Below are 27059 nucleotides of genomic sequence, written 5' to 3' on the forward strand. Positions count from 1 at the left end.
CTGTGGCACAGGCAGGCTGGCACTGACTGTGTGTGTGTTCTCAGGGTCCCTTTCTTGTTCTTCCCAGCTGCAGACCTCTTCACGGACTTAGAAAATGCATTTCAGGGGAAGATTGATGCTGCTTATTTTGAGACCAGCAAATACTTGTTGGATGTCCTCAGTAAGAAGTACAGCCTGCTGGACCATATGCAGGCCATGAGGCGCTACTTGCTTCTCGGTCAAGGAGACTTCATCAGGCATTTAATGGATTTGCTGAAGTAAGAAACTGTACTACCTGTTTGGATTTTTATAAATATATAGCATATTTAACATGATAGAGTCTTACAGTTTTGTTTGAAAGAATAGGTGACATTAGAGGAAAATGAGTTAAATTCTTACAGAATGCATTTCTAAAATCAAATCCGAAAATGTTTTCCAGAGTTAAAGTCCCTCTGTTTTTGCCCTTTATCAGCAGAGCATCCTGGTCTTGTACTGTGATTGATGCATAAGACAAACTTGCTTTTTACCAAAACTGGGGCCCTTACAGTTTCTCAGTATAAGGATTTCACGCTGTAATCACAATGAATTTTAACTTCAGTTTGAAATTAATCTGAAAGTAAAATGTATATTTTGATTGAAATTTTAGCTCCATATTTTTAATGTTGGTTCATGTAAAAACAAAACATAAACCCTGTCTTTTCCATTTTGTTTTCTGACATTTCTTATAATAGCATCAGCCCTTCCAAAATTAGATGTCTGTCCTCCCCGTCCATCTATAGAGATGGGCGGTTCTGGGCCAGCGCCTGTTGTGCTCCTGAGTCTAGAGATGGTGTAGACCCCAGGGGTGCAGCCGGGACCCCAGGCACTGCTGGCGAGTGAGCCCTCCAGGCGTGGCTCTGGCATGGCCAGGCAATTTTCACTCAGGCATTGATAAGATTGGAACTGATTATTTTTGGTGTTCCCTGTAGGACACTTAAGTTAAATGTGCCTTTAAAGACACAAACTAGTGGGTGGCACCTGTGGCTCAAGGAGTAGGGCGCTGGTCCCATATGCCAGAGGTGGTGGGTTCAAACCCAGCCCTGGCCAAAAAAAAAAAAAAAAAGACACAAACTAGTAACTTACCTTTGAATCTGACCTGTGCAATGAAGCAGCAGTCTTAGGCCTTTAGTTCTCAAAGTCGAGTGTGCATCAGACCCCTCAGAACTACAGGAGTCGCTGGCCTCACTCCCAGTGGCTAGTCCAGTCAACTTGGGGGCACCTCGGGAAGGGGCATTCTAGCAGGTTCCCAGCTGCTGACAGCGCTGCTTGTGTGGGGCCTGTGCTGTGAGAACCACTGTTTCAGACACTTGAGCTCTCGTGCTCCTGTCTTCTGACAGATGGCAGTCTTCAGGACAAAAAGGGACTGAGCTTCTGAGGCACACCTGGCAATAGCTGACCTTGTGTGTGCTCCTGAGTTGGAGAGTCCGCTCTGTGAGCTACAGAGGGGCCAGTGGGGATGGACTCCTGGCCCTGAGCGCACTGAAGCATGAGTGAGGATGTTCTCTGGATGCCCTGTGGAGGGGGTGTGGGGTGTTGAAGCCAATGCCGTTGTGTGTGTGGGGTCACACCTTGTGGACCCCATGCAGCTTTTAATAGTTAAAGTCTCATTCTTGGTATGAAGTAGAAATTTTATTTCTTCTTCAAATTGTGATCTAAGTTTCTAGTTTTTAAAAGGGTGCAGCAGCGGTGTCTTCAGCTGGCCCCAGGCCGTCTGAGCGCAGCGGGCGGCACCCTCCTTTCTTGCTCCTCTTCTGCACCCGAAGGTGGTGTGCTGCTCTGCACCTGGTCGGCTCCTCCTCAGAGGAATGGTAGCTTCATCCCCACAGAAGCAGAGCTTAGTGTTCGAGGAATGTGTGCTGATTATGCAACGGTTCTTGCCCTTTCGAGTCACACTGTGCACACATCTAAGAGTCCGACTGAGTGGGACCCCCTCCTCTCATGGAGTCTGTGTAGGGAATTGGAATGATTCATGCTACTTTAGGCCAGTCTGAAATTTGAAAATTTTATTTGTTGCCATATATACAGCATAACTAAGTACATTCACTTTAAGCTGAATTTATATATGTATGGGGTGTGTGGTGTGTGTGTGTATAGATATATATATATATTTTTTTTTTTTTCTTTTTTTTTTTAAGACAGGAGTTTGCTCTGTGGCCCAGGCTGGAGTGCAGTGAAATCATCACAGTTCACTCACACTGCAAACTCCTGGGCTCAGGCAATTTTTCTGCCTCAACCTCCCAAGTAGCTGGGACACGAGGCTCACACCCCCACACTTGACTAAAGTCTTTTGGTTTTTTGTAGAGACAGGGGTCTCACCATTTTGCCCAGGCTGTACTCCTGGTCTCAAGTGATCCTCCTGCCTGGATCCTCCTGTCCAAAATGCTAGGATTACAGGCGTGAGCTACTTTGCCCAGCCAAATTAATAATTTTGAGATTTTGAAGAAACATTGTACTCCGCAGGGTAATTGGTAAACCCTCTTTGCAGTTAGTGCTGTGCGTGGCTGGTTACCGCAGTCACCACGTTACTGTGTTGGTCCCATCTGCCATTTCAGTTTTGACAATTCAAACTTACTTTTGTAATTGGTTAGTTTTTAAAACATTCCTTAAGAATTGTAACATTTTAATTTTAAAAAAATCTATCAAGACCAGAACTTGTTCGTCCAGCCACAACTTTGTATCAGCATAACCTGACTGGCATTCTCGAGACCGCGGTCAGAGCCACCAACGCACAGTTTGACAGTCCTGAGATCCTGAAGAGGCTAGATGTGCGGCTGCTGGAGGTACCATCCCTGCCGGGAGGTGGGCCACAGCACGTGGGCCTGCTGTGCCCTGGTTTCTGGGTGGTTGCCGACAGGTCTCTTTCCTAATACTTTTGGAAGGGGCACAGTGGGGGGCAGAGAGGGGAGAAGGCGTGGCAGGGTGGGCGGGGCACCATGCGGGGCAGCTGGGCACCATGCGGGGTGGCACTTCTGTTGGATGAAACTCTCGAGACCTTGACTGTGGCAGCTGGTGATGGAGGCTCAGCACGGCTTTACATAATACATTTGATCAGAGGCAGAGGTCATGATTCATAATGATGTTTGTTTATCAGAAAATTGGTGTTTTTGATTTGTTTTTGGTGGGAGGTGACTTTTCTTAGGACTGTGTGTATTAAAACATGAGCACATTGCTTAGTTATGATGATGGATCATTAGCAGAACCTACTGATCTTAAAATATTAGAACATAAGGATTTTTAGTAAGAGTTGATTTAGAATGTGGAAGATACTACGAGGCAGTGGGTTTTTGCTTGTCTAAATAAGCTGTGATGAATTTTAAATGCAGTATTCATTCAGAAATTTATAGAGCACCTCCCTATGCCTATCCTTGTCTAACTGCTGATAGGAGGGAAGTTCACAAAGGGGCTAAACACTCAAAATTTTTAAGTAGTTTTAAAAAATTAGGCATCATTTATATTATACTGCCTTCTCTTTGAGGAGTCAAGTTCAGCAGCAGCTTAGAGTCTTGCCATTGTTTGTGCTATCAGGTCTCTCCTGGTGACACCGGGTGGGATGTCTTCAGCCTGGATTATCATGTTGATGGACCTATTGCAACGGTAAGATCCTTCTTTGTAGTGTTTCAGCTGTTAAGATTGCTAAACATTTTGTTGTTTAAAATTGGCTTTCTTCTCTAGGGCTTATAATCAAAGAGATCACTTTGACATCTAAGATATACTCCTTGAATGAATATTTAAGCCAAAATTGTGTATGTGTGTTTTAAATAATTATTAATGAGTGCTGAAATTCTCCATTATTTTAGGAATTCTTAACAACACCATTGGTGTATCATAACTTCCCGGAAGTGTAAATGGCTTGTTTATTTTATCTTTAGACAACAGTGACTAGTTTAGGATAAAGTGTGTTTTAGGGATATCATATTTGTACTGTGGGTGGGGAATTTTTGATCTTTAGTCCTTGTTTAAACTGTTGAAGAAAGGGCTGTGCTGTTCATAGTACTGTTGTCTATGTGCAGAAACTCTTCCAACAGTCGACCAGATGTTAATGTTGAACACGGAGCTGTCTTTTGATGTCTTCAATTGACATGCCTTGTCTTTTAGTGTTCATTCTTTCTTCATTCAGACTTGACCAAGATAGCTCTTTGAACTTATCTCTGCCATTTTTATGCCTGTATCTCAAATACTGAGGAAGGCCATTGAATTTCTTTTAAGTACTGGGAAGAACAGTTGAGAGTGACACCGAGTCTCTGGCTGGTGGTGCAGCTGCAGGGCGGCCCTGCCTCCGGGGCACAGCCCTTGTGGCTGGAGGTTCATCCAGGCCACGCCTTCCTTCTTGTCCTTTGGGGTTAGCGGGGTTGGCCACCGACAAAGGTATCTCTTGTGTCTGCTCTGAAATGGAGGCTACCCGTGTGGTTCCTTTATACATAGATCCCCAGCATGTAGTGGCCCTATTAGATCACACCTAAGTATAAAATTGCCCTGAAATTTAATTTTTGTCATATACAAATGAGGTTTTTTCCCTTTGGCTTATATCCTAAACAGTTTAAAACAGTTAGAATGTACAAAACAGTGTGATATTTTAAAAAAATTATTTAAATTAGCAAATTTCACATTACCTGCCTTATTTATTTATCTACATTCCATATTATTTTCATAGAAACAGTGATTTTTTTTTTTTTTTTTTTTTGCTGTTTTTGGCCAGGGCTGGGTTTGAACCCGCCACCTCTGGCATATGGGGCCGGCGCCCTACTCCTTTGAGCCACAGGCGCTGCCCAGAAAAGTGTGATATTTTAAAAAATTATTTAAATTAGTAAATTTCATATTACCTACCTTATTAATTTATAGTCCATATTATTTTCATAGCAAAAAAGATATACCATGTAAATTTAATTGCATCAGTTATTTCACACAGTATGAGTGCCTTGACAAATGGGTAAACTGAGCACAGTCTAGATTCATAATTACTAATTATTCCATAATTGTGCAGATCTTAACAGTATCAAGGTTATAAGTTATATGCTGTAAACAGTTGATCATGCAGTATTGCTAATGTTTTAGATTTTTAAAAGCTCTACTTTAGTAGAAGGACTAAAGGAAAGAAGTTTATATCAGATTTATTTTAAAAAGCATCTACTTCCCTATCCGTGGTAAGTGGGTATCAATTTGTGGCCAGCTCAGGTGGGCTGAGGGCAGCAGCATAGAGTGCATGGGTTTGCAGAGAGCGCTGGCCTGCCCTGGGGTGGCAGGGTCTGCCCGGCCATGGCATGGGAGTGTGTGGGCCTGAGGGCCAGCCTATGCAACTTTGGTATCTGCCATTCCAGTTTTGGGGGTAGCACATGTCCTGGGGTTAGCATATTTTTGGCTGAATTGCCATACCTGTAATTATATTTCATAGTTTAAAGTGTTCAAAGTTAGTAATGGGGACAATTATCAAATTAATTTGTATCTAGTTAACAAACAAAAGTTACTAGAAAGATAAAAAGAGGACTGTTATATTTTTGAAAAACACTTTGAGTCAACTGTGTTTTTGCTTTTTCCCTGTTAAATTTAATTTACTTTATTACCACTATATCCTTTCTGTTCTTAATAATTGAGGTTGTCATTTTTGTGCAGAATTTAATTATAGGTACATGTCTTTTTAATTATATAATTATATCTTATAACTGCATATTTTAGCTTTTTACTAATTCTGTGATATACAATGTCAGGTGAAATTTTTTTGCAGTTCCAATTTAGAAAATTAATCTGGGAAATTTGAAACTCAGATTACTCAAGTAAAAATAACATTAACTAAACATAGTTCATGAACATTTAAAATATTTTTGGTTTATCTTGTTTTTGGTGAATCTTAAACTATTCAGGTAAAGTCAGTAATTTTATTTATGTAAAATTTTTAGTGTACTTAAGTCATTTGATGTTGACTGTAACTGAATGTGGATTTTTTTTTTGTTTTAAGGTCATGAAGTTGTAATATGTAGTAAGATAGCCTAATATTAGGTGAAGAAGGATATGGAAAGACTATCATTTTGACAGTAGGCAGGATAAAAATCTGTTTACTTCTGTTACTGATTTCCAGTGGTATTTATTTATTTATTTTGAGACAGAGTTTTACTTTGTCACCCTCGGTAGAGTGCTGTGGTGTCATAACTCACAGCAACCTCAAACTCTTGGGCTCAAGCAATTCTCTTGCCTCAGCCTCCCGAATAGCTGGGACTACAGGCACCTGCTACAATGCCTGGCTATTTTTAGAGGAGGTTTCTTGCTCTGGCTCAGGCTGATCTCAAACCTGAGACTTGTGAGCTCAGGCAACCTACCTGCCTCGCGGCATCCCAGAGTTCTAGGATTGCGAGCGTGAGTCATCGTGCCTGGCCCAGTGGCCAGTTTTATCTTTCTTGTTTGTTTGTGTTTGCTTGTTTATTTATTTTGAGACAGAGTCTCACTATGTTGCCCTGGCTAGAGTACTGTGGTGTCATCACAGCTCACAGGTGAGCTTTCTGCCTCAGCTTCCTCAGTAGCTGAGACTACAAGTGTCAGGCTAGTTTTTCTATTTTTAGGACAGATGGGGTCTCGCTTTTGCCCAGGCTGGTCTTGAACTCAAGGCATCCCCCTACCTTGGCCTCCCATAGTGCTGAGATTACAGGTATGAGCCACTGATCCTGGCCTCCAGTGATCAGTTTTAGATAAGGAACCGAGAGACCTTAATAGTAGCCAAAGGAAAATGATGTTTTTCTCTATATAATTGAATAGAAAGTGATTTTCTTCCTCTTAAAGAGTTAATATTCTTAAAGATTTGTGATTAAACCAAATAAAAAAAATCACATCTGATCTTTGCTAAAAGGCGGAGAAGTGATGAAATTTTAAAAAATCAAGTTATTTTAAATGTGTTATTAGAATATGGTATTTAAAGGACCCCTGTAGGATATCATTTGATTATTGCAGAATCCTTTGATTTATTCATAAAATCAGTTAAACTAGTCACACTTAATCTTTATAATTGCAAAAGTGTTAATAGTGTGGGCAGCACAGCAAAATTGGGTAACCTCCACAACATTCGTGTTTGATTTTTGAGTACCTTCAAATTAGTTCTGATCACCCCTGTTTAGATGTTAATTATCAGTCAGTATTGAACACCTACCAGATATTGGCACAAAAAGATGTGAAGAAGAATAAATAGATAGTCCTTGGGAACAGGCAAGAAATACATGAATACAGGAAATAAGATAAAGTAGCATGTAGTCAAGTTCTAAAATTGTAAGGATCAAGCAATAAATATTACAAGTAGCTGAAGGAGAGAGAAACTGGTAAGATGATTCTTTTGTGTGGAACCGTCTGAGCCTGTGTGTGTTCTCTTCAGGTGTTCACTCGGGAATGTATGAGCCACTACCTGAGAGTATTTAACTTCCTCTGGAGGGCAAAGCGGATGGAGTATATCCTCACTGACATCCGGAAGGGGCACATGTGCAACGCCAAGCTCCTGAGGAGCATGCCAGGTAACTCCTGAGGAGTGTGGCAGGTGCACTCCTGAGACGCGTGGCAGGCAAACTCTTGAGCATGCCAGGTAAACTGCTAAGGAGCGTGGCAGGTGCACTCCTGAGGAGTGTGGCAGGTGCACTCCTGAGGAGTGTGGCAGGTAAACTGCTGAGGAGCGTGGCAGGTAAACTGCTGAGGAGCGTGGCAGGTGCACTCCTGAGGAGCGTGGCAGGTGCACTCCTGAGGAGTTTGGCAGGTAAACTGCTGAGGAGCGTGGCAGGTGCACTCCTGAGGAGCGTGGCAGGTGCACTGCTGAGTAGTGTGGCAGGTAAACTGCTGAGGAGTGTGGCAGGTAAACTGCTGAGGACCGTGGCAGGTAAACTGCTGAGGAGTGGGGCAGGTGCACTCCTGAGGAGCGTGGCAGGTAAACTGTTGAGGAGTGTGGCAGGTAAGCTCCTGCCAGAGCTGGCAGTGCCCGCACCTACTGATGGTGTCCCCTGTGTGCAGTTTCCAGCAACTTGGCATAGGCACACGTGTGCCTGGAGTGCCCAGACTAGGGGAGACTCTGTGGGACGATGGTCCTGAGCCACTGCACCTGTCCTGCTTATCTTGACTTCAGTACAAATAAGGAAAACGAAAATTGAGTCAAACTAGGCTTTTTTTAGATCATGAAGCTTCTTTTAAGATCACTCATGAGCTGTTGTTGACTGTGGGTTACTGCACCTGCAGAAAGAGAAACTGGACGGGAGGGACTGCTGTATTCCTTCCTTTGGGAAGTTGTGTTTTGCCTGTGTTTTTTGGGGGTTTTTAGTGTTTTTATCTTTAGTTCATAAAGAAATGTTGTAGAAGTATTCATTGGCCCAGCATCTTCGCAAGCAGAATCAACTAGCTAATGTTCTAGTAAGGCCAGTGAGAAATGTCCTATCAGGGGTAAACTGAGGCACAAACATAGGCAGACCCCAGGATGCAGCTCCCCCTACACAGTATGTGGAGGACAGGTCTTCCTTAGTGAGGGTCTTACTTAGTGAGGATCAGTAGTTGTCACCCGGTATGTATGTTACCAATACTTACCAAAGCCATGACTTGCTGCGTTCTGTGGAGTAATCACATGTGGTTGGGACAGGACTGTTTGTCTCTCAGGAAGATGGTGGTGTCCTGATGTCGATGGTTTCTCATTGCTAACCTGGATAGTGGCCGCTGGACACAACAGTGGCAATGTGGAAGTGGTGTGTTAGGCTCAGCTATCCCGAACAGCGGGGCTGCTGCCGCCTCCCAGACATGTGTTTCAGGTGGCACCTCACAGAGGGCAGTGGGTGAGAGAGCACATGTCTGTCCTGTCTGTGCAATGGGAGGGAGCGGATAGAGACCGTTTCTTCCCTCCAGCTTCCTCACTCCCCCTCTCAAGAGTGATACTAAAATAATCCTCTTTAGGTATTTTAGAAATAAAATTGAGCTCTTATGTTCTGGAGGGTAAAGAATTCATCCTTCATGAAGAATCAAGATGGAACTTACATAGTAAGGTCCTAACACTTCCTGTGGTTTTCCTTGGTTTTTAGGACACTCATTTACTTGTCTGAGACAAATAACAATACTTAGATGCTGTATTTAGTGGCTATGAAGTGAATGCTGGTTTTGAGACAATGTCTGACAGGGCTCTGGTTAATGGAGGCTCAGTGTTTACTTCTTAAGTTTACAATAATGGAACTCTGTTAGTTTAAAGAAATGTAAATAATATGCTTAAAATTAGAGTTTGTACAGTAAGCACTAAATTATTTCTTGACTAAAATAATAAAAAGCACTGATTTTCCTTCATCGTTTCTGCTGTGGAATGGTGTGTGCTCTCGGCAGTCAGCGTCTGAGATGAGGCCTCCTTGTGCACGTCGTGAAGAGCAGTGTCTGCTGCGGGAGCAACCTTGTGTGGCCACATCTGACACGGCAGGTCATGTAGAATAGAGAGCTTTTCAAGTAGAAGGTGCTTTGGAGATTCTACGTAGTCAAACCTCCTTAATTTATATTTGGAAACAGTCTGAGAGCTGTATGTGAAGTGATTGCTCCAAGAGCCTATCTTCACGTATCTGTACTTATGTCTCTTGAGTTTGTTTGAAAGTAGAAGTCTTGGAGAAAGGGAATCAAACATTAGCTTTAAAAAAATGGAAGGTGAAGGTGTGTCCATGAGCATTCAGATAGAGTACAGCATGGTTGAGAGCTGGTTCCAAGCTGAGTGTCTGGAGGTAGTTCCCTTCTCACCTGAGCTGAGGGGGGAGTCAGGACATCACTGGTTGGACTGACAGTCAGCTCCCCTCCCACTCTGCACCAGCACCACAGATGTCTCAGCACCCTAAATAATGTCTGGTCCTCAGCCGCACAGAAACCTGGGACTGATGGGTGTGTCTGTGCGCTGTCTGCAGTCGGGGAGTGTTGTGCAGGGTGAGACTTGTGAGGAGGCTCCCTGGCCCTGCTGCCTCCGTCACTCTTCTCTCACAGTCTCAGCAGAGACCGCAGTAAATATGATAAAAACAGGAAAAGGTTGGCTTGGCCCAAATTTGACTTTGGACCAAATATATAGAAAAATAAGCTAAACTGAGGTTTAACTCTTCACACTAATTTTTTTTTGTTTTTCTTTTGACCATATTTTTATCTGTGTTGTTTGCTTGTTTTAATTTCTTAGAATATATCTTAAAATCAGTTAAGGGCAGTGCCTGTGGCTCAAGGAGTAGGACACCAGCCCCATATATTGGAAATGGTGGGTTCAAACCTGGCCCTGGCCAAAAACTGCAAAAAGAAAAAAAAAAAAATTAGTTGAAAATCAGTTGAGCTGCGGCTGTGGGGTGGCTGCTACTTACATGTACGTGGACTTGGTGGCTGGGCCAATGGCAACACCTTGGGAGGAGGGGATGGATGGTCACGTGCGGCAAGACGTTAGCTCAGGAGAAAACTGGAAGGGTTCATTATGGCAGGCGTGTGAGGGAGGCCTTGGCTGGGCAGGTCGGTGGTGCCCTCTGTGCCGTGGGAAGCGTGTGGGCTGAGGAAGGCAGGGGTGAGCGTGGCCAGAGAAGTGCTCGAGTCAGGGGCTGCAGAGCTTTTTGTGGCAAGGCTACCTGAATCTGATGAGGAGATGGAAGTGGATGCTGAAAGTCATGGAGTGGGAGTTGGCTTCAGTGTGGGTGAAGGATGTGGGCAGAGCTGATGGCAGAGAGATGAAGCAGCTCTGCTTTCCTTCCCGAGTCAGAGGCAGCACAAGGAGCAGGTGGAGCAGTCCAGGGCTGAAGGTCAGCGAGGCCAAGTCAGGGAAGGAGGGAAGGACCAGCTGCTGTGGGACGTTGTGAAGGTTGGAGTGGCACTCATTCCTATGTGAGCATGATGTTCTTAATGGTTTTTTAAAAATATAGCCATTCATTTGCATTTTAATTTCCAAATGTGACATGAAAGAACCTAGAATGTTAATCAATAGTGGAGAAATTGTGCACTCAAGAAAAATCAAAGCTTATAAAATAGAATTGATAATTTAATCACTGTGTATCTACAGTCAGGCTGATGTGAAGCCAGAGGAAAATTCCTGGTTTCGTTAGTGGGAACTCAGAAGTGAAATTCACATTGTGCTCCTGAAAACTATGTTATCCAAATACTGTCGGGCTGTCAGTGTGGCTCCTGAGAACCACTCTGGAGGAAGCCTCAGAGTGCAGGCTGCAGAGAACAGTGCAAGCCTTTGCAGGGAACTGAGCTACTTTCCCTATGTATGGAGAACTGACTAGGAACGTGGAGATGAAGAGTAGCCACAACATTTTTATGCTTTTGTAGCAAATACAGGGTCCCCAGAGAAAGTAGTGAGAGGAGCCTCGTAAATGTGTCTGTAAGGAACACAGGACGAATCTGTGTTTATGAGGAACATGCGACAAGGTCTGTGTGTTAGGTCCTACCTGAGGAGTGGTCGTTGGGTGAGTGTGCTGTGTGGCTGTTTCGGAAGGCAGTGTGAGCAGTGGGCGTCTGCCGTGAGGAGGTCAGAATGGTGCTTTTGAAGTTCATGCGTCCCGAGAAGGTGGACTCAGGGATGCTAGAGGTCGTGGGAGACCCAGGTGTCATGACGTGTGATTTGTAATGACACTGGTCAGCTTATTTCCCAGTGAACGCATCCGCCAGAATTCTGATAAAGTTAAGAAGATAAATAAAACCCCCACAGATGATATCTAAACATTTTGCATAAACTTTATTTGCAGCACTGGGGGGAAGAGATGCCCTGAGGACCAGTACATGTGCGGTTCTGTGTGCACATCAGGTGCTTTAAACACACAGACGGGTCCTTGGTGAGACCTCCTGGCTTCAGATTGTCCGTAATGGGCTGGTGATGCAGTGGGGTGGACACAAAGCCTGGAGTAGTTCTAAGTGGTGGTTATTCCCTCAGAGCTCACTTAACACCTAGCACAGCTGGTGTCACTTCAAACACTTCTTGGTGCCTTTACATTGAGAGTTAATTTCAGTTGAAGAGGCTTTGTGTGTTAAATGAGCAATCTCCTTTTTACAGTTTTAGCAGAGAAGGTACATTCTCTGATTTAGGCTTCACGTGAGCCGTGAAGCTTGCCCTGTTGTCCCAGTTGTAGGATGTTAGGAGGGACGTGTAGGTGTGTGGCACCCGTGATGGCACCTTAGGGAGGCGCTGGGCCTCACTCTCTTGGAGGTGAGCTCGCTCCTCAGGGAGCATTGAGGACTCTCTGCAGAGTTTCATGCTTCTTGGTTAAACCTTGTTTGTGCCTCCAGCATGTCCGTCAGAGCAATAGTGGTTGGCGAGGGCGGCGCTGAGTCCCGTGCACGCTGCCCTGTGACATGCTCCACTGGGCGTGGAGGTGGCAGGAAGCTCCACCTCGTCGCCAACCAGGCTTTGTGGCCACCTCTGTGTTCATTGCCTGAGGAGCGATGTGTCAGTGCCCCTCACTTTTTACACTAATTTAACTCACTTGAAAGATGTGCGTGTCCAAGTCTGTCATCAGTTTTTTCTACGTAAAAATTCTTCTGCCTTAAAAAGTTTCTTTTTTTTTTTTTTTTTTGTCTTTCGAAATTTTGTTTCAAATATCTTTTGTCTTTGGCTCCACGTTTTCACCCCTTTCTTCTCCTCCAGGGAAGTGCTAGTGAGTCACATATGTTGTTATCCACTTTAACGCTCTTGGGCTCTGTTCTTGGAACCACCTCCCTCGCTGATCCTTCTGTCCTCTAGAATCTTCACTGGTCTCTGAGGCCAGGCAGCTGGAGGCTGGGTAACAGCCCTTTCTGCACGTGTTCTTGCCGTTTTCCAGGTGTCCAGCCTGTGCGGGCAGACCGGGCCTCACATCAGGATCAGATCATGTTATTGCTGTGGTGTGATCTGGACCTTTGCACAGAGTTAGGCAGTTCACATGCATTTTATACTTGTGTATCTTTGTCCTTTGTTTAAGAATTTAGATTTTTGCCTCCACGCCTGTGGCTCAAGTGGCTAACGCGCCAGCCACGTACACCTGAGCTGGCGGGTTCGAATCCAGCCCGGCTGCCAAACAACGACGGCTGCAACCAAAAAAAGAAAAAAATAGCCGGGTGTTGTGGCAGGCGCCTGTAATCTCCACTTGGGAGGTGGAGGCAGGAGAATCGCTCGAGCCCAGGAGTTGGAGGTTGCTGTGAGCTGTGATGCCACGGCACTCTACCCAGGGCGACAGCTGTCTCAAAAAAAAAAAGAATTTAGATTTTGATGAGTGTTAGAATCATACCTCCTCTCCCACTTCTCTGCTGACCAGGCAGTACGTGACCCAGGACGCAGAATTCCCATGGTAGGAAGCACTTTGTTAGAGAGTGTACCGCACCGTCTCTTCCTCCCCTCCTCCTACGTGTCTCACTCACCCGCTCTTAGGAAGGGCAAGACTGGTTCTTGCATGACAATGCCGCATTTATCTCCTCAGCTAGGTAGCTCATAAGCGAGAGTGTCTGGGGATTCAGTTTGACCCTGCTGTAAAGCCTTTTTGTGATCACCCACCGAGGGCCTGGCTCCACTTCCAACTGTCATGTGCATTATGTAACAATATTCTTTGAAGAAGAAACGCAAAGCACAAGCAGAGAGCCGTGCTAACCTTTCCCTTCTGATGGTGTTTGACCTCATGAAGGACAGACGCCAGGTGTGAGCCCATTCCTGACCACTCACAGCTGGCTGGGCCACTTTCACTTCCCAGTAAATGTCCTTTTGCTCTCCAGATAGCTGGGGAATAGTAAATGTTTCATGCACAGTAGGCAGACTAATTATAAAGGAGCCATAAAATAGAGCTCAATAGTACTGCACTATTGTAAAATATACTTTTTATATTTAACTCTTAAACATGGTTGTGTTTTGTTTTATGCCATTCCTTGTGAGGTTCTTATTTTAGGTGTAGAAACATAAATCTACCTGATCATATGGCAAATTCTTGTTTAGATTGAACAATACAGAAGTTGATTACACAGAGAGGTTATTTCTAGCTAAGGAGGTGGGTTGCAGGGAGTGAGGGGAGGGCACGGTGCTGACGCCCTGTGTTTCTTGTCTGACATCAGCTCTTGCCTTGCAGAGTTCTCTGGAGTGCTGCATCAGTGTCACATTCTGGCCTCCGAGATGGTCCATTTCATTCATCAGATGCAATATTACATCACATTTGAGGTATTTTTCAATCATCTTGTCAATTTTAATTTAAATAGGTCACGTCTAATGCTTTTATGTGGCGTGTTTTATAAAAGATGCTACTCCAGGACGAGCATGACCTCGTCTGGAAGTTTCAAACTGTCATCCCCAGGTGCTTGAGTGCTCTTGGGATGAACTCTGGAACAAAGTGCAGCGGGCCCAGGACCTAGACCACATCATTGCAGCCCACGAGGTTTTCCTGGACACCATTATCTCCCGCTGCCTGTTGGACAGCGACTCCAGGGTAAGACTTCAGAAACCAAACAACCACCTGCTTTTCTTGGGTTCTTACCCAGTGGAAAATCCTAGGAATCCCCCGATGGCAGCCACATTGATAATTAGGTCAATTTTATTGTAAATAGTGTTGACATGAGGATGTGTGCTCACATGGTATGAAAATGGTAGAGAGCGGTGGTGCTGCTCATGTCCTGAGTGGGACAGTAACATCCCACCATGGCGTTCAGAAGAAAAAAATTAACCATGAATGAGGAATTTGAGTTACAGACAGATAAGATGTGCACAAAATAAACTAAGTCACACTACCTAAGAATGAAGCATGTGGTAACATGCGCGAAAGTTCAGAGGAAAGGTGTGAAGAAACGTAGAGCCCTTGGGGTTATATTTTCATTTTCCTGCTCTACTAATATAGTCTTTTCTGTATTTTTACCTTCTTCAAGTTGGTATCTGATTGCATGAGTTAGAGTCAAACATGAGTTAGACAAACCCTAATGTGCCCATGGCCCCAGGGCCCGTGTTCTGGATGTGGGTGTTCTGTGTGGTGCATCTTCCTGGAGTTGCGGTTTTGTTTAAAGGTCTAGGGCAAGAAGGAGCACGTTGCTTCCCCTGGGAACAGATGCATCGTGGTCGGGCACGATTTCAGTGCACTTTTATATGAAGTCTGTGAAGATGCCTCTGGCTTGGACGGCGCCTGTGGCTCAGTGAGTGGGGCGCCGGCCCCATATACTGAGGGTTCGAACCCGGCCCCGGCCAAACTGCAACAACAACAACAACAACAAAAAGTAGCCAGGCGTTGTATCAGGCTCCAGTAGTCCCAGCTGCTTGGGAGGCTGAGGCAGGAGAATCGCCTAAGCCCGAGAGCTGGAGGTTGCTGTGAGCTGTGACACCATGGCACTCTACCGAGGGCGACAGCTTGAGGCTCTGTCTCAAAAAAAAAAAAAAAAGAATTTTCTTTCTTATAGTTTCTATTACCTGGTTTTGGTATATCTCCAAAAAATCACATGAGGTGCTTCCCTAGCCTTTTCTAATCCTTGGAATAGTCCCACTGGTAACTACCTACTGTCTGGCTTTGAAATTGGGGGTAGAGCTTCTTTGCTGTGAGGCTGTTGTGGGAATTGGAGATGGTTTGCATAGAGAGCAGGGCGCCAGGGACCTAGTGTGTGGGGTGTGCTCCATGCAGTAGGTGCAGCTGGTGTCTCCCCAGTGCTTTGTCTAGGAGCAGGGGTCCTGGAACGTCAGGAAGTGAGTGAGCAACTAGTGAACATTGGGGGATTCGTGTTGATATCTTGTTGTATAGTTTCTTTTTCCTAATTATCAATATTTTATTTAAAAACTTAGAATGTTGAGGCTCTATTCATAAAAAATTATCTTTTATAGGCACTTTTAAACCAACTTAGAGCTGTGTTTGATCAAATCATTGAACTTCAGAATGCTCAGGACGCAATATATAGAACTGCTTTGGAAGAATTACAGAGACGACTACAGTTTGAAGAGAAAAAGAAACAGAATGAGATTGAGGTATGGTTTTTATACTGGTTTATCCATTTTAATAGTGAACTTCTTGCCAGTAATAACAAGGGCAATAAATAGTTTTCCTGCTGAGATTTTCACGTAAGTTGAGATATGCTCAGACTCCTGGTGGTGTCTTGAGGAGAGGAAGTACTGACCGTCCTGAAGATGGAGGGGTCACCCACACCGTCATCACCACATTTGAAGAAACAGCACATAGGAGAACCAGAGATCTCATACTAGTTCTCACTAGTAAGCGTTGAGCTGTGGAAATCATCTGTACGGGTGCCTCCGCAATCGTCCCACCTATGCGTTGCTGTCATGAAGCTGCTGGATGGTTCCCCATGGCAGGTTGTGGAGAGGTTGTGTGTCTGCAGATGTGCGTTAGCAGTGCTTGGGGTCAGGAAGCTGCTGGATGGTGCCCCGTGGCAGGTTGTGCATAGGGGGTGTGTATGCAGATATGCAGATGTGCGTCAGCCTGTGCTGGGTTGACATCCTGATAAACTTCTCATAATTTGAAAATATTGGAAGTTGAAAAGTGCATTTAATACAAGTTGAACATCTCTAATCTGAAATCTGAAGTGTTCCTAAGTCTGAAACTTCTGGACACTGACATGATGCCCCAAGATATCTCATTATGTACACATGCAAATATTCCAAAGCCTGACATTCAGAACACTTCTGGTCTTAAGCACTTTAGAGAAAGGTTACTCAGCCTGTATCCTGATAAAACCATCGTAAAGTAAAAGAATCTTAAGTAGGGCATCTTAAGATGAAGACTCTGTGTCTATACGTGCACACCTGTGTGTACATGCACGTGTGTTTAATTGTGTGTACACGTGTACAGGTGTGTGCATGTTTGTGTGTACGTATGTGTTTAGTGTCTACGTGTGTGCATGTATCTGTGCGTGGATATGAGTATGTGTGTTTATGTATAGGCGTGTGTGCGTATGAACCAAATTTCTGTGCTGTACATTATTTTCAGCAACTTTTCCAGCATGTGTCCTCGTTGACCTGGAATTGGGAAGACTTAGCAATCAGATCTGGTGGTTTGTGGGATTTCTTGTATTTCTTGTCATGTTCTGTGTAATCTTCTGCTTTTTCCTGTGTCACATATGACCTTTCAGTCAACGACAGACTGTGTGTGTGATGGGGGTCCCAGGAGATCACAGCACCATACGAGTCTAGACGCACAGACCGTTGTGTTAGGGTCCCCACTATGCGTGGTCTGTGTGCCTGTGCTCTGCAGCGTCACACGAGGTTTCGGCTCTCAGAATGTGTCCCTCTCATTAACCAATGACTCTACTTATTCTTGGAATGGTCAAAATTGTTGAGTCAATACAATTTGGGTAGTTTTATTTCTCTTTTTAAAGCCTGTGTTAGAGGACCATGCTTACTTTGAAAGTCAGACCACTAAGAGCACGAGTTGCTTCGCTGGTATGTTCTGGAAACATAGGTATTGGAAGAGGCCTCATGCCTGTTCCAGTTCAGATTTAGGGTTAAAGGGCTTTCACTTCTTTCATTTTTATAGTTCACATTTCAGCACTGAAAGCCTGGATTCCAGTGTTGTCTTGTTCAGTCCCCTCTGCTCTTACCGCAGCCACACCCGTGTGTACCCACGCCCACAGCTGGATGAGGACCCCGGTACCAGCAGCAGCAGCACAGTTTCAAAAAGAACTTTGTTTTTTTGTACTTCTTTCTTTTCTTCCTTAGAATGTATTTCACTAGGTGAGTGTGTTCAAATTCCATGTGGTAGCATCCTTGAAGTAATAGTCCCGGGAGGCTATGCCATTGACTCAGTGCATAGATCAGTTAGTTTCATTTTGGCTTTTAGTTTTTAGGGATTGTTTTATTTACAAAACAAAGGTGAATTATGAAAGATAATAACCTGACTCCAAAGTCAAATTTACAAAACAAAACATTTAGACAAGTCTAACTTGGTCACTCTCTGCTCTGTGGACTGGTCTTTCTCATAATTATGAAGGTAAAAATCCAAAGCATCACTGACTTGTGATGTACTGAAAAGATAATGTGTTACAGACAAGTCTGAGCTTACTTCAGGAATACAGTGTTCTTTTCATTATTCTAATAAAATTACTGAAGTTCACATTTATAAACTAAAGGAGAAAAATTATATCATTGTATCAGTAGATGGAGAAAGACATTTAATACCTAGTAAAACCTTTTTAAAAGGTTTGCATGAAAAATCTGTGGCAAAATATGGTGAAATGTTGAAAGGGCTTCCCTGAGGCAGAATAAGAGCACTTCCAGGCTGTGTCACGAGCCAGGAGGAAGCACAGGGTGAAAGGGAAAAAGTCATCTTTTATTTTTGATTTTTTTTTGCAAAAGTTAATAGTTGTAGGCCTAGAAAATCTAAAGTAATCTTCTGATAAATTATTGGAATTAATAAGTGAATTTATCAAGGTAGCTGAAAACAAGGTCTTTATCCAAAGCCCTATTATTGTATTAGGAATAACGAAAGCAAAATTCAAAAAAAATGCCACTAGAAGAGCATTTAAATGTAACAAATGTATGTAGGTTCTCTCTATAGGAAACTGAAACAGGGCGTTATAACCTAAAGTTCAGGGGTGAGGTTTGGCCTGTTTCCATGACTGCTTGTACTGGGGAGCCCGCGGTTCTGTCTATACATAGTGGTTGCATTTGTGCCATTGCAACTGACTTGAGTATTTGGGAGAGTCCAGACGGCCCATAAACCCTTAAAGCATCTTATCGTCTGACTTATATAAAGCATTATTGGGAGACATAAAAGTGGTTCTGAGTAGGGGAATGATGTGGTCATGGATCAGAGAATTGATACATAAACTCAATGAACTTCCGATTCTTATCTCAACAATTTTTATTATTGGTAGAAGTTGATCAGCTAATTCTAAAATTTATGTGGAAATATGTAAAGCCTAGAGTAGAGACTGCTGAACAAGAACAAAATAGAAGGACATGGGTGAGTCTGTGTGTGTGCTCAAGACTCACTGTAAAGTCAAGATTGCTCAAAGCATGGTGTGGTGTGGGTCACAGGAGGAGGAATCAGCCCCACAAGCAAGGAGGTCGTTAAGTCACAGCAGGTGGCACCTAGAGCCTGGGGAGGAGGGCCCAGAAAATGGTGTTAGGCAATTATCTCTTGACCCGCCCTCACCGCAACACAGAAAAGCCAACACAAGGCAGGTTTAAATCTAAACATGGAGGTAGGATACTAAAGCTTTCGGGAGCAGAGTACGGATCTTAAGGTAAGGAAACTGTTCTTAAATTTTTTTTTTTTTTTGTAGAGACAGAGTCTCACTTTACCGCCCTCGGTAGAGTGCCATGGCGTCACACAGCTCACAGCAACCTCCAGCTCTTGGGCTTAAGCGATTCTCTTGCCTCAGCCTCCCCAGCAGCTGGGACTACAGGCGCCCGCCACAATGCCTGGCTATTTTTTGGTTGCAGTTTGGCTGGGACTGGGTTTGAACCCACCACCCTCGGTATATGGGGCCGGCGCCCTACTCTCTGAGCCACAGGCACCGCCTGACTTTTCTTAAATTAAGTATAAAACATACTGGCTGCGAAGGAAAGTAACAGCCTTTATGATAAAATAAGGAAAAAACCAGCTGTTGACCTAGCTGGAGAACTTAGACATGTAGCAGTAGCTCATCCGTAATGTATAAAGTTCTTATAAATCCACAGGATAACCCCATTAAATGTGTCTTTACTTTATGAAAAGGTTCCCTCATTAATCATCAGATAAGTCAGGGTTAAAAGCCCCAATGATACATGACACCGTAACAGGACGTCTAAAATTATACAGACAGGTAACAACTGTTGGTGAGGACATGAAAGTGATTGCCGTTCAGTGCTGCTGTCCCAGGTGAACTGGGCACTGCTCTGGGAACTCAGGCAGTGGGGGGTCTTGTGACACAGCATTTCCTCTTCCAGGTACACTCCCGCTGGAAATGCATTGTCAGGCTCACCACCATCACTTGCAGGAGCTGGAGGTCCCTGGGCAGAAGGGGAGTGATTGGGAGAGGCCCCAGGAGCATGGGGTGCTAGCCATGTTCTCCATCTCCACGCACTCGGTGGTGATGTGGGTGTATATATCTTGTGATGATTTATTATGCATGTTTTATATTACAATAAAATAGAGCAATTTAAAATTTTGTTTAAAGATATAAAAGATGCAAGTTGGTAGAGGAAAAAGAATTAGGAAGTAGCATAAATACTGCAATTTCTCCATTCTTGATAGTGTTTAAAGTTCATGCATCAAGTGAAACAGGAGTAAATATGTTAAACGATGTTAAAGACAGAAACATGAAACATGTCAGCTGGCCAAGGAGGGGCAGTTTCATAGTTGCCCATGTTAGGTGTTGACGGTCCCCCCTGTCCAGGCAGACCTGCTAGCTTAGAAGTCCTAGCACAGAACAGACGGTCAAAACAGAGTGATGTAGAATGTTTTCAGGGACACAGTGGCCAAGGCATATGAAACAAATTGAATTCTTTAGAGGAAAGGAAGTCGTGGTTCAAGGCACAAACAGTGAGCAAGAGGGAGGATGGATGCCTTGGAGGGATAAAGTGTGCAGGTCATGATGAAGGGAGAAGGTGAGGGGAGCCCCTGTGAGCCCCGGGCAGTGTACTGTCTGTGTTCTTTATAAACCAGTGGAGGCAAGGAGCAAGGGGCGAGACCCATTAGTATTAGAAGTATAATTGTTTCTTGCAGACCATGAAAGATGAATTACTTAAGAACATAATTATGAAAATCTGTAGCCCCCAATGCCTGTGTTAGTGACCCAGAGAGAAGCAGAGTCAGGAAAGTAGACATCACACCTGCTGTGTTGGGAATGCGGCTGTGAGGTGAACTGGAAGGCAGGCTGAGTGTGCTGGTGTCACTGTGCGGCCAGTTCCAGACAGGCATCCCCGTCCAGCCTTCCTCTCACCATTGCACTGCACTTGATTAGTCGTAATTAAAGACGAGAGCAAAAATTAATGGATTAGGAAATAGGTAAAAGAGTTAAAACCAAGAGCTAGTTCTTTTTTGGGGGGGCAAACGATTGTGGGAGATTAAAATAAGCTATTAACTAATCTAGTCAATAATGGGAAGAGAAGGCAGAAAGTAAGAAAATGTACTATTTTTCTCAGATCTGCAGAAATCTGTGTCCATGAAGGATATCAGTGATTTTCTATAGGTTTCCAAAACTGATGGCAGGAAGAGAAAGCACATTCTAGACAAAACAGTTTATTAAGGAAGCAAAATTACTGAAGGGCTCAGCCGCCAGCCCCAGGTCAGCATGCTGAGAAGTGTCCAACCTCCAGTCATGGACAAGGGAATCCCACACTGGGCCGGGAGCACCGTGAGGCCACTGTCATAATGCACAGAGAAAAACAAGTTGGACTGTAGGTATGGATGGAGAAATCCTATGTGAAATGTGAGTGAAAAGTATCTTACAGAATTTAAAATTTACCAAGATTGGGATTTATTTCAGGAATATAAAGGTTCTGTAAGTAGTGTAATATAATTCACCATAGTTGATAAAAAAAAATAATTCACTGGTAATTCCTAGATATACTAGCTGAAAGGGCATTTAGTCAAATTCACTGTTGATTAAAAACAATCTTAAAAATAGAAATAAATGGCTATATCTCCAAAACAAAAAAAATGCATCATCATATTTAGGGAAATAGTAAATATCTCCTTAGGGCTCGTTATTTAAGGGGTGCCCTGCGGTTTTCTGGGTAAGAGCTGTGTATGACATGGCCGGGAGAGATCACAGCATTGCCACTCATTTCTGAGGCGATTCTCGGTGTGCTTAAAGTGTTCATGTGAAATGTTCCCAAGATACATCATTAATTGAAAAAATTAACTGGAGAGCCTGAGAAAATTACCATGCCAGTTTTCAGCAGTGCAGAGGGCATGGATAACGTGTCTCCCACCCCCACAAGCCAGCCTCACCCCGCTCTGCAGCAGCTCTTCCATCGAGACTTGAACTCCATCTGGAGCTTTTGATTCTTCAGGGCCAGTGGGGCGTGACAGCAGCAGAGGAAGAGGAGGAGGAGAAGAAGGTGCGAGAGTTCAAGGAATCTATCCCCAAAATGTGTTCTCAGCTGCGCATTTTGACTCATTTCTACCAGGTGTGTATTGGGGCATTTTCTGTGACTGACACTTACTTTCCGGATGATCAGATGTGGATCTGTGCTGTCACTTTGGTACTTATCTGTATAGGTGAGAGTGGCACTCACGGGGTCCCGCCTTGGCCACCTGCTAGACCCCTGGGGACCCTGAAACTGCCCCACGGGACCTCGCCCCACCCGGGCTCTCAGGTGGTGCAGGTGCAGCCCGGATGAGCGCCGGGCGGGATGGCTGTGGGCTCACTGTGAAGGGTGCCCCCACCACAGACAGATGACCCCGCTGCAGAAGCCTAGCTGGGTGGAGACGCTGACTGCCTGCTGACATGCGTGGTGGACTTAGGGCTTAGGTCTGTGCCGCATGTCTCTATGCTCCTATTTTGAGAGTCCAGTTCCTCATTTCATCCATTTCCCCATGAGATTTTAATAATAGAAAAACAGATGGGAAGATTTCATGAGGAATGTTTCATCTGGATACTGTAACTAAGCAGACTAATGAGCCCTGACCCTCAGTGATGCGTGTGCTGCTCTGTTCATGGGGTGCCCTGTTCCAGGGCATCTGATTGTGCCCCGAGGCCTTGCACTGTTTGTACTTCTCTTCAGGACAGCCAAGGGGGGAAGCCGGCCCTTCTACAAGTGGTCTTACTCTTACATTGGGCTGTTTTTGCATTTTCGTTGAAAACAAATTTCATAAATGGTGAGAATGATAGGTTTATGTTTAGTGCTGGTATTGGGCAGGTGTTTTTCCATGAAATACCTCCTTGAACTCATGTTCCATGTATAATATGTATTCATATTTCTTAAAATGGGTACCTAATAGTTCCGTTTACTCGTTAAAGTAAGATAGGTGAACAGCTGCAAAGCAGTGATAGGATTTAAAACATCCTCTGTTCTCACTGCTGAGAGAGACAGTGATGTTCTTGTTTATGGTAACACAATTCCTCAATGTAGTTGATACATTGTTTTAAAAAGTAATCTTAATCAGTGTAATCCCAATTTTACTCAGATTACAGTCTTAATCTTCTTTGTAAATTATTACCATGCAGCATACTTTGCTTTCCATGCAGCAAAGTCCTTTTCTGCTCTCTGTATAGTGCCTGGAGTACTAGGGTGTTCGCCACCACTCATTGTCCGCTGTTGGTGAACGAGCAGCCAGAGCCCTGGCCCGTTGGAAGAGATATTCCTCACATTTCCTTACAATCAGTTTCATGGGTCTTTATATGTCAATTCATCATTTAACTGGAAGGTACTGTCTGTATTTTTGGCAGTATGATTCCTTAGAAGCTTTCTTCCCCCTATCAGTCACCTAGAAAGACAGACTGATATTAATATGCGCCTTTATGGGATGTCTCTGAGCCTCCCCAGCTCTCCAGTTGTCCTCCAAGAAGCCACCTGTGAGCCTGAAAGTCACGTTTCTGACCAGAAGCAAGGAAAGGGGAAATGACGGCTAGTGAGGACTCGGAGAGGTTGGTGAGGACATAGTGCTTCCAGACGCTTTTGTCTGCAGATGAGAACTTTTCTAAGATAGCTAGAAAATGAATTCATGACCAGATAAGTGTTGCTGGCGTGGCACAGACTGTGGAACTTGACAGAGGTGGAGTTTGTACTCATTCAGTGACTTTCAGCTTTAGCTAGAAACAGTCATTTTGTCACATTAAAGTCTGAGTAAACTGTCACTTCTTTACAATGCTCCCTCAGGAATGAGGTGAAGTGATTGGCGCGGTACCCCAGCCATCAGGAAGGCTGTGGGAGCCTTGTGTTCCCTGGCACTGGAGCCTAAAGGCCTTGGCTGAGAGCCTGGTCTCACTCTTCTGTGCTCTCTAGTCAGAGCTTCCTGATGGTGAAACACTCTTTCATAAATCCCGTGAGGGATAAACATGTAACACTGAGTTTTGTATTCAAAATAAGAATAGAATGTTTTAACATCAGCTAGTTTGCTGTTTTACTTATTCTTGGGGAATTCAGGGGCATAAAGGAAAAATCTGTTGGTTATATAAAGTAGAACGTATTCATTGCTGATTTATATTTGTGGAAGGTAACTCTTCCCAGCCTGTGTAAGCATTAGGGACCACAGCTGGATGCCTGCAGAAGGGCCTCACTAAAGGCTTGTTCTAGAAGGAAAAGTCTAGAGGGGGTGGTGGGGGCAGTTTGCGGGAAGTGCCCTTTGAGTGAGTGTTTCCTCTATCCCTGCTCAGGGTGTGGTGCAGCAGTTCCTGGTGTTGCTGACGACCAGCTCTGACGAAAGTCTTCAGTTTCTCAGCTTCAGGCTGGACTTCAACGAGCACTACAGGGCCAGAGAGCCGAGGCTGCACGTGTCGCTGGGCACCAGAGGGCGGCGCAGCTCCCGCACGTGAAGCCTCCGGACCGTCCTGGGAGCCACAGACGCTGCCAGTGCATTGTTGGCGTGAAAGTCCCCGTTTTGGTTCCACAAGCACGTCAGCGGCATGCGGGAGATTGCAAGTCTCGGTTTAGATGTTGGAGTTAAGTCCATTTGTAGTATCACTAAGTTAAACAGACTGGCTGCACTACTCGAATTTTACTTCTAAAAGTCTTCATAGTTAAAACATACCATGATGTGTTGAGATGTCTTAAGCTGTCTATGGTATAGTTTGTACTTGTCATTTTTAAAACCATTGGTTTCTTTTAGAGAAAATTAGGGCAATGGGATATTCATCAGTTAAGGTGATGATAGCATTGCTGGTTTTTAACCATCTTCTTCAGAGGCAATCTTTGTTAACATAGTCAAATTGAATTGAAACAATCTCCCAACTTAAAAAAAATATAGAACATTTTATTTTGGTTTTCTAGTGTTGTAAAATACCAACATCTATGAGAAGCTTTGTATCTTAATGCATTACTTTTACATATATTTATTCCTATTTTCTTTCAGAGTTTACATTTTTATATTTAATTTACTATTTCAGAAAACTGTTAGAATAGTCTAGAAAAAAGCAGCAGTGACGCAGAACAAAGATGTCCTTGTGCAGTGCAGCCTCAACTCGAAACCATCAGCGAAGTGGCGTGTAAATAGGAGTGACTAGAAAGAGTTAATGAAGTATTTTATTTTCACAATTCTGATAAGCCTTGGAAAGAAATGGACTTGGATTAATGAACATTTCCTTCTTCCTTTCCTATTTTTTCATTGTAAATATTTATATACTACTGACAAGATGTTGGGGGGAACTGTTATTTTGTAAAAATGTCATTATCAGGTCAGGTCACATAAATCTGCCTTTATTATGTTACATAAATGAAAATTTAGAAAATTAAAAGCAATTATATTTCAGAGTCATCATTTGTTTTTGAGCAGCTTTATGAAGAGACGCTACACTTGCTGGTCCCGGGGTGAGAGTTGATGAGGCCTGACTTGCAGGGCTGCGGTGAACGGGCCCCTCACTCAGGGAGACCAAGACGTCAGGCTCTGCAGCTTCCAGCGGGGAAGCAGAGCACAGTCGAGAGGGCCACATGCTGGAGTCCACAGTGAGGGTTAGAAACTCTCAGGATGTATGTATTTTTCGTTAAAAAATTTTAGAAATGAGAAATTTGAAGCAAGTTTCTCTACTGCAGGCCTTCCAAGATTATCACGATACATTGTACATCTCCAAGAGAAAAACCTTCCCAATGTTGACTGTGGAACCTGCTTTTGTTTTATTTCATTCAAAGCATTGCATCAGGGATTAATCTGTAGAAACTGCTCTAGAAAATGCCACCCTAGAGTTAGGGACTGAAACTCCATTTGTGTTAGGAATTGTCTCAGTTGAGTTGGATTTGTGCACTGGGGGGTGCTTCTGAGGAGTTCATGCCCAGAACAGAACTGTGGGTGTTGGGTGGCCAGGAAGATGCGGGTGTCACTGTGGACCCACAGCCAGGCCGGGTGGGGAGCCAGGGTCTCAGAAACCATCAGCCAGGCAGGAGCAATATGGGGTTCGGTGCTGGGGCTCGGGGGAAGGAAGTTCGAGGTAAGGGTGGCCCCGTGTAGTCTCCACCCTGTAACCGCTGCACACTCTCAACTGTCAGGCTTATAATGGGGAAGGCACGATGTGCACAGGGCCTGGCTCCTATGAGGCACTTAATAAATGGCGCTCCGTGTTCTGTGGAGTGAAGCCATTTCTCTGGGTGGCTTGAGCCAGTGAGGCCGGCTGTGTCATCTGGGCCCCCCTGACCCACTAAGGTGGCCCTGTGTGGAGGGGCCTGCTCCATGTCCTGGGGCCTTGATGGCCTGACTGGGGAAGAGCATGTTCTGATCTCCCCCCGTGTACTTGTCACCAGTAGTATTCAGGGCATCGTGACTCCCAAGTCCCCATGGAATCGTGTGCAGCTTTACAGTCCCGCTTTTCAGGAAAAGAGCATAGTCGCACTGAAGCCGGGTCATGGGAGACAAGCATGTGTCTCCAGAAACTGCTGCCCTTGCATGGCACTGACACCTGGAGCTGTGAATTCAGCTCCTGGCTCCAGGGAAACAGGTTGCATGTGGCTGCGAGTGTTGGTCAGAACACCTCAATGACAGTGAGGCTCTTCCGGACCCTTCACACCCACAAGGGTGTGGCCATGTTAGTGACACAGACACCTACAGGAAAAGGCTTAGGGGAGGAATGGAATGATACTTGGAAACAGAATTCAGAAATAACAGATCATATGCAGTCACAGCGCACCTTGTTTTCTTAGGGTTCACAGACACTGTTTTTTTTTAACCAAAGGTTTGTGGCAAACCTGTACAGAGCAAGTCCGTGGGCGCCGTGTTTCCAGAGCACGTGCTCACTTGGAGTCTCTATGTCATGTTTTGGTAATTCAACATTCTAAACTTCTCCTTTTTTTTATCTCTTGTGGTGATCAGTGACCTTTGATGTTGCCATCATAATTGTTTTGAGACACCATGAAACGTACCCCTGTAAGTGGTGAACCTCACTGGTCAGCGTCATGTGTGCTGACTACTCCACTGACTCTCCTCCATCTCCTGTTCTTTGGGCCTCCTTGTTCTCTGAAACACTTCTGAAATTAGGTCAGTTAATAACCCTCAAGTGGCCTCTTAAGTGTTCAAGTGAAAGTTGTGTGTTTTTCA

The 27059-nt window shown here is 44.3% G+C and overlaps 1 protein-coding gene across 1 annotated transcript in view; it reads left to right on the top strand.

The window, feature by feature from the left end:
- TUBGCP3 (tubulin gamma complex associated protein 3) overlaps positions 1 to 25370 on the top strand; it is a 75803-nt gene extending 50433 nt beyond the window's left edge. Inside the window, exons 14-22 of the mRNA XM_053563488.1 lie at positions 68 to 257; positions 2663 to 2798; positions 3544 to 3612; positions 7367 to 7502; positions 14037 to 14125; positions 14259 to 14390; positions 15761 to 15901; positions 21890 to 22006; positions 24196 to 25370. Coding sequence (XP_053419463.1) covers positions 68 to 257; positions 2663 to 2798; positions 3544 to 3612; positions 7367 to 7502; positions 14037 to 14125; positions 14259 to 14390; positions 15761 to 15901; positions 21890 to 22006; positions 24196 to 24354 — 1169 coding nt within the window. The 3' untranslated portion in view covers positions 24355 to 25370. The remainder of the gene's footprint in view (positions 1 to 67; positions 258 to 2662; positions 2799 to 3543; positions 3613 to 7366; positions 7503 to 14036; positions 14126 to 14258; positions 14391 to 15760; positions 15902 to 21889; positions 22007 to 24195) is intronic.
- Positions 25371 to 27059: the final 1689 nt, after the last annotated feature.

The sequence above is a fragment of the Nycticebus coucang genome, chromosome 15 (assembly GCF_027406575.1).
Source record: "Nycticebus coucang isolate mNycCou1 chromosome 15, mNycCou1.pri, whole genome shotgun sequence".
NCBI lineage: Eukaryota > Metazoa > Chordata > Mammalia > Primates > Lorisidae > Nycticebus > Nycticebus coucang.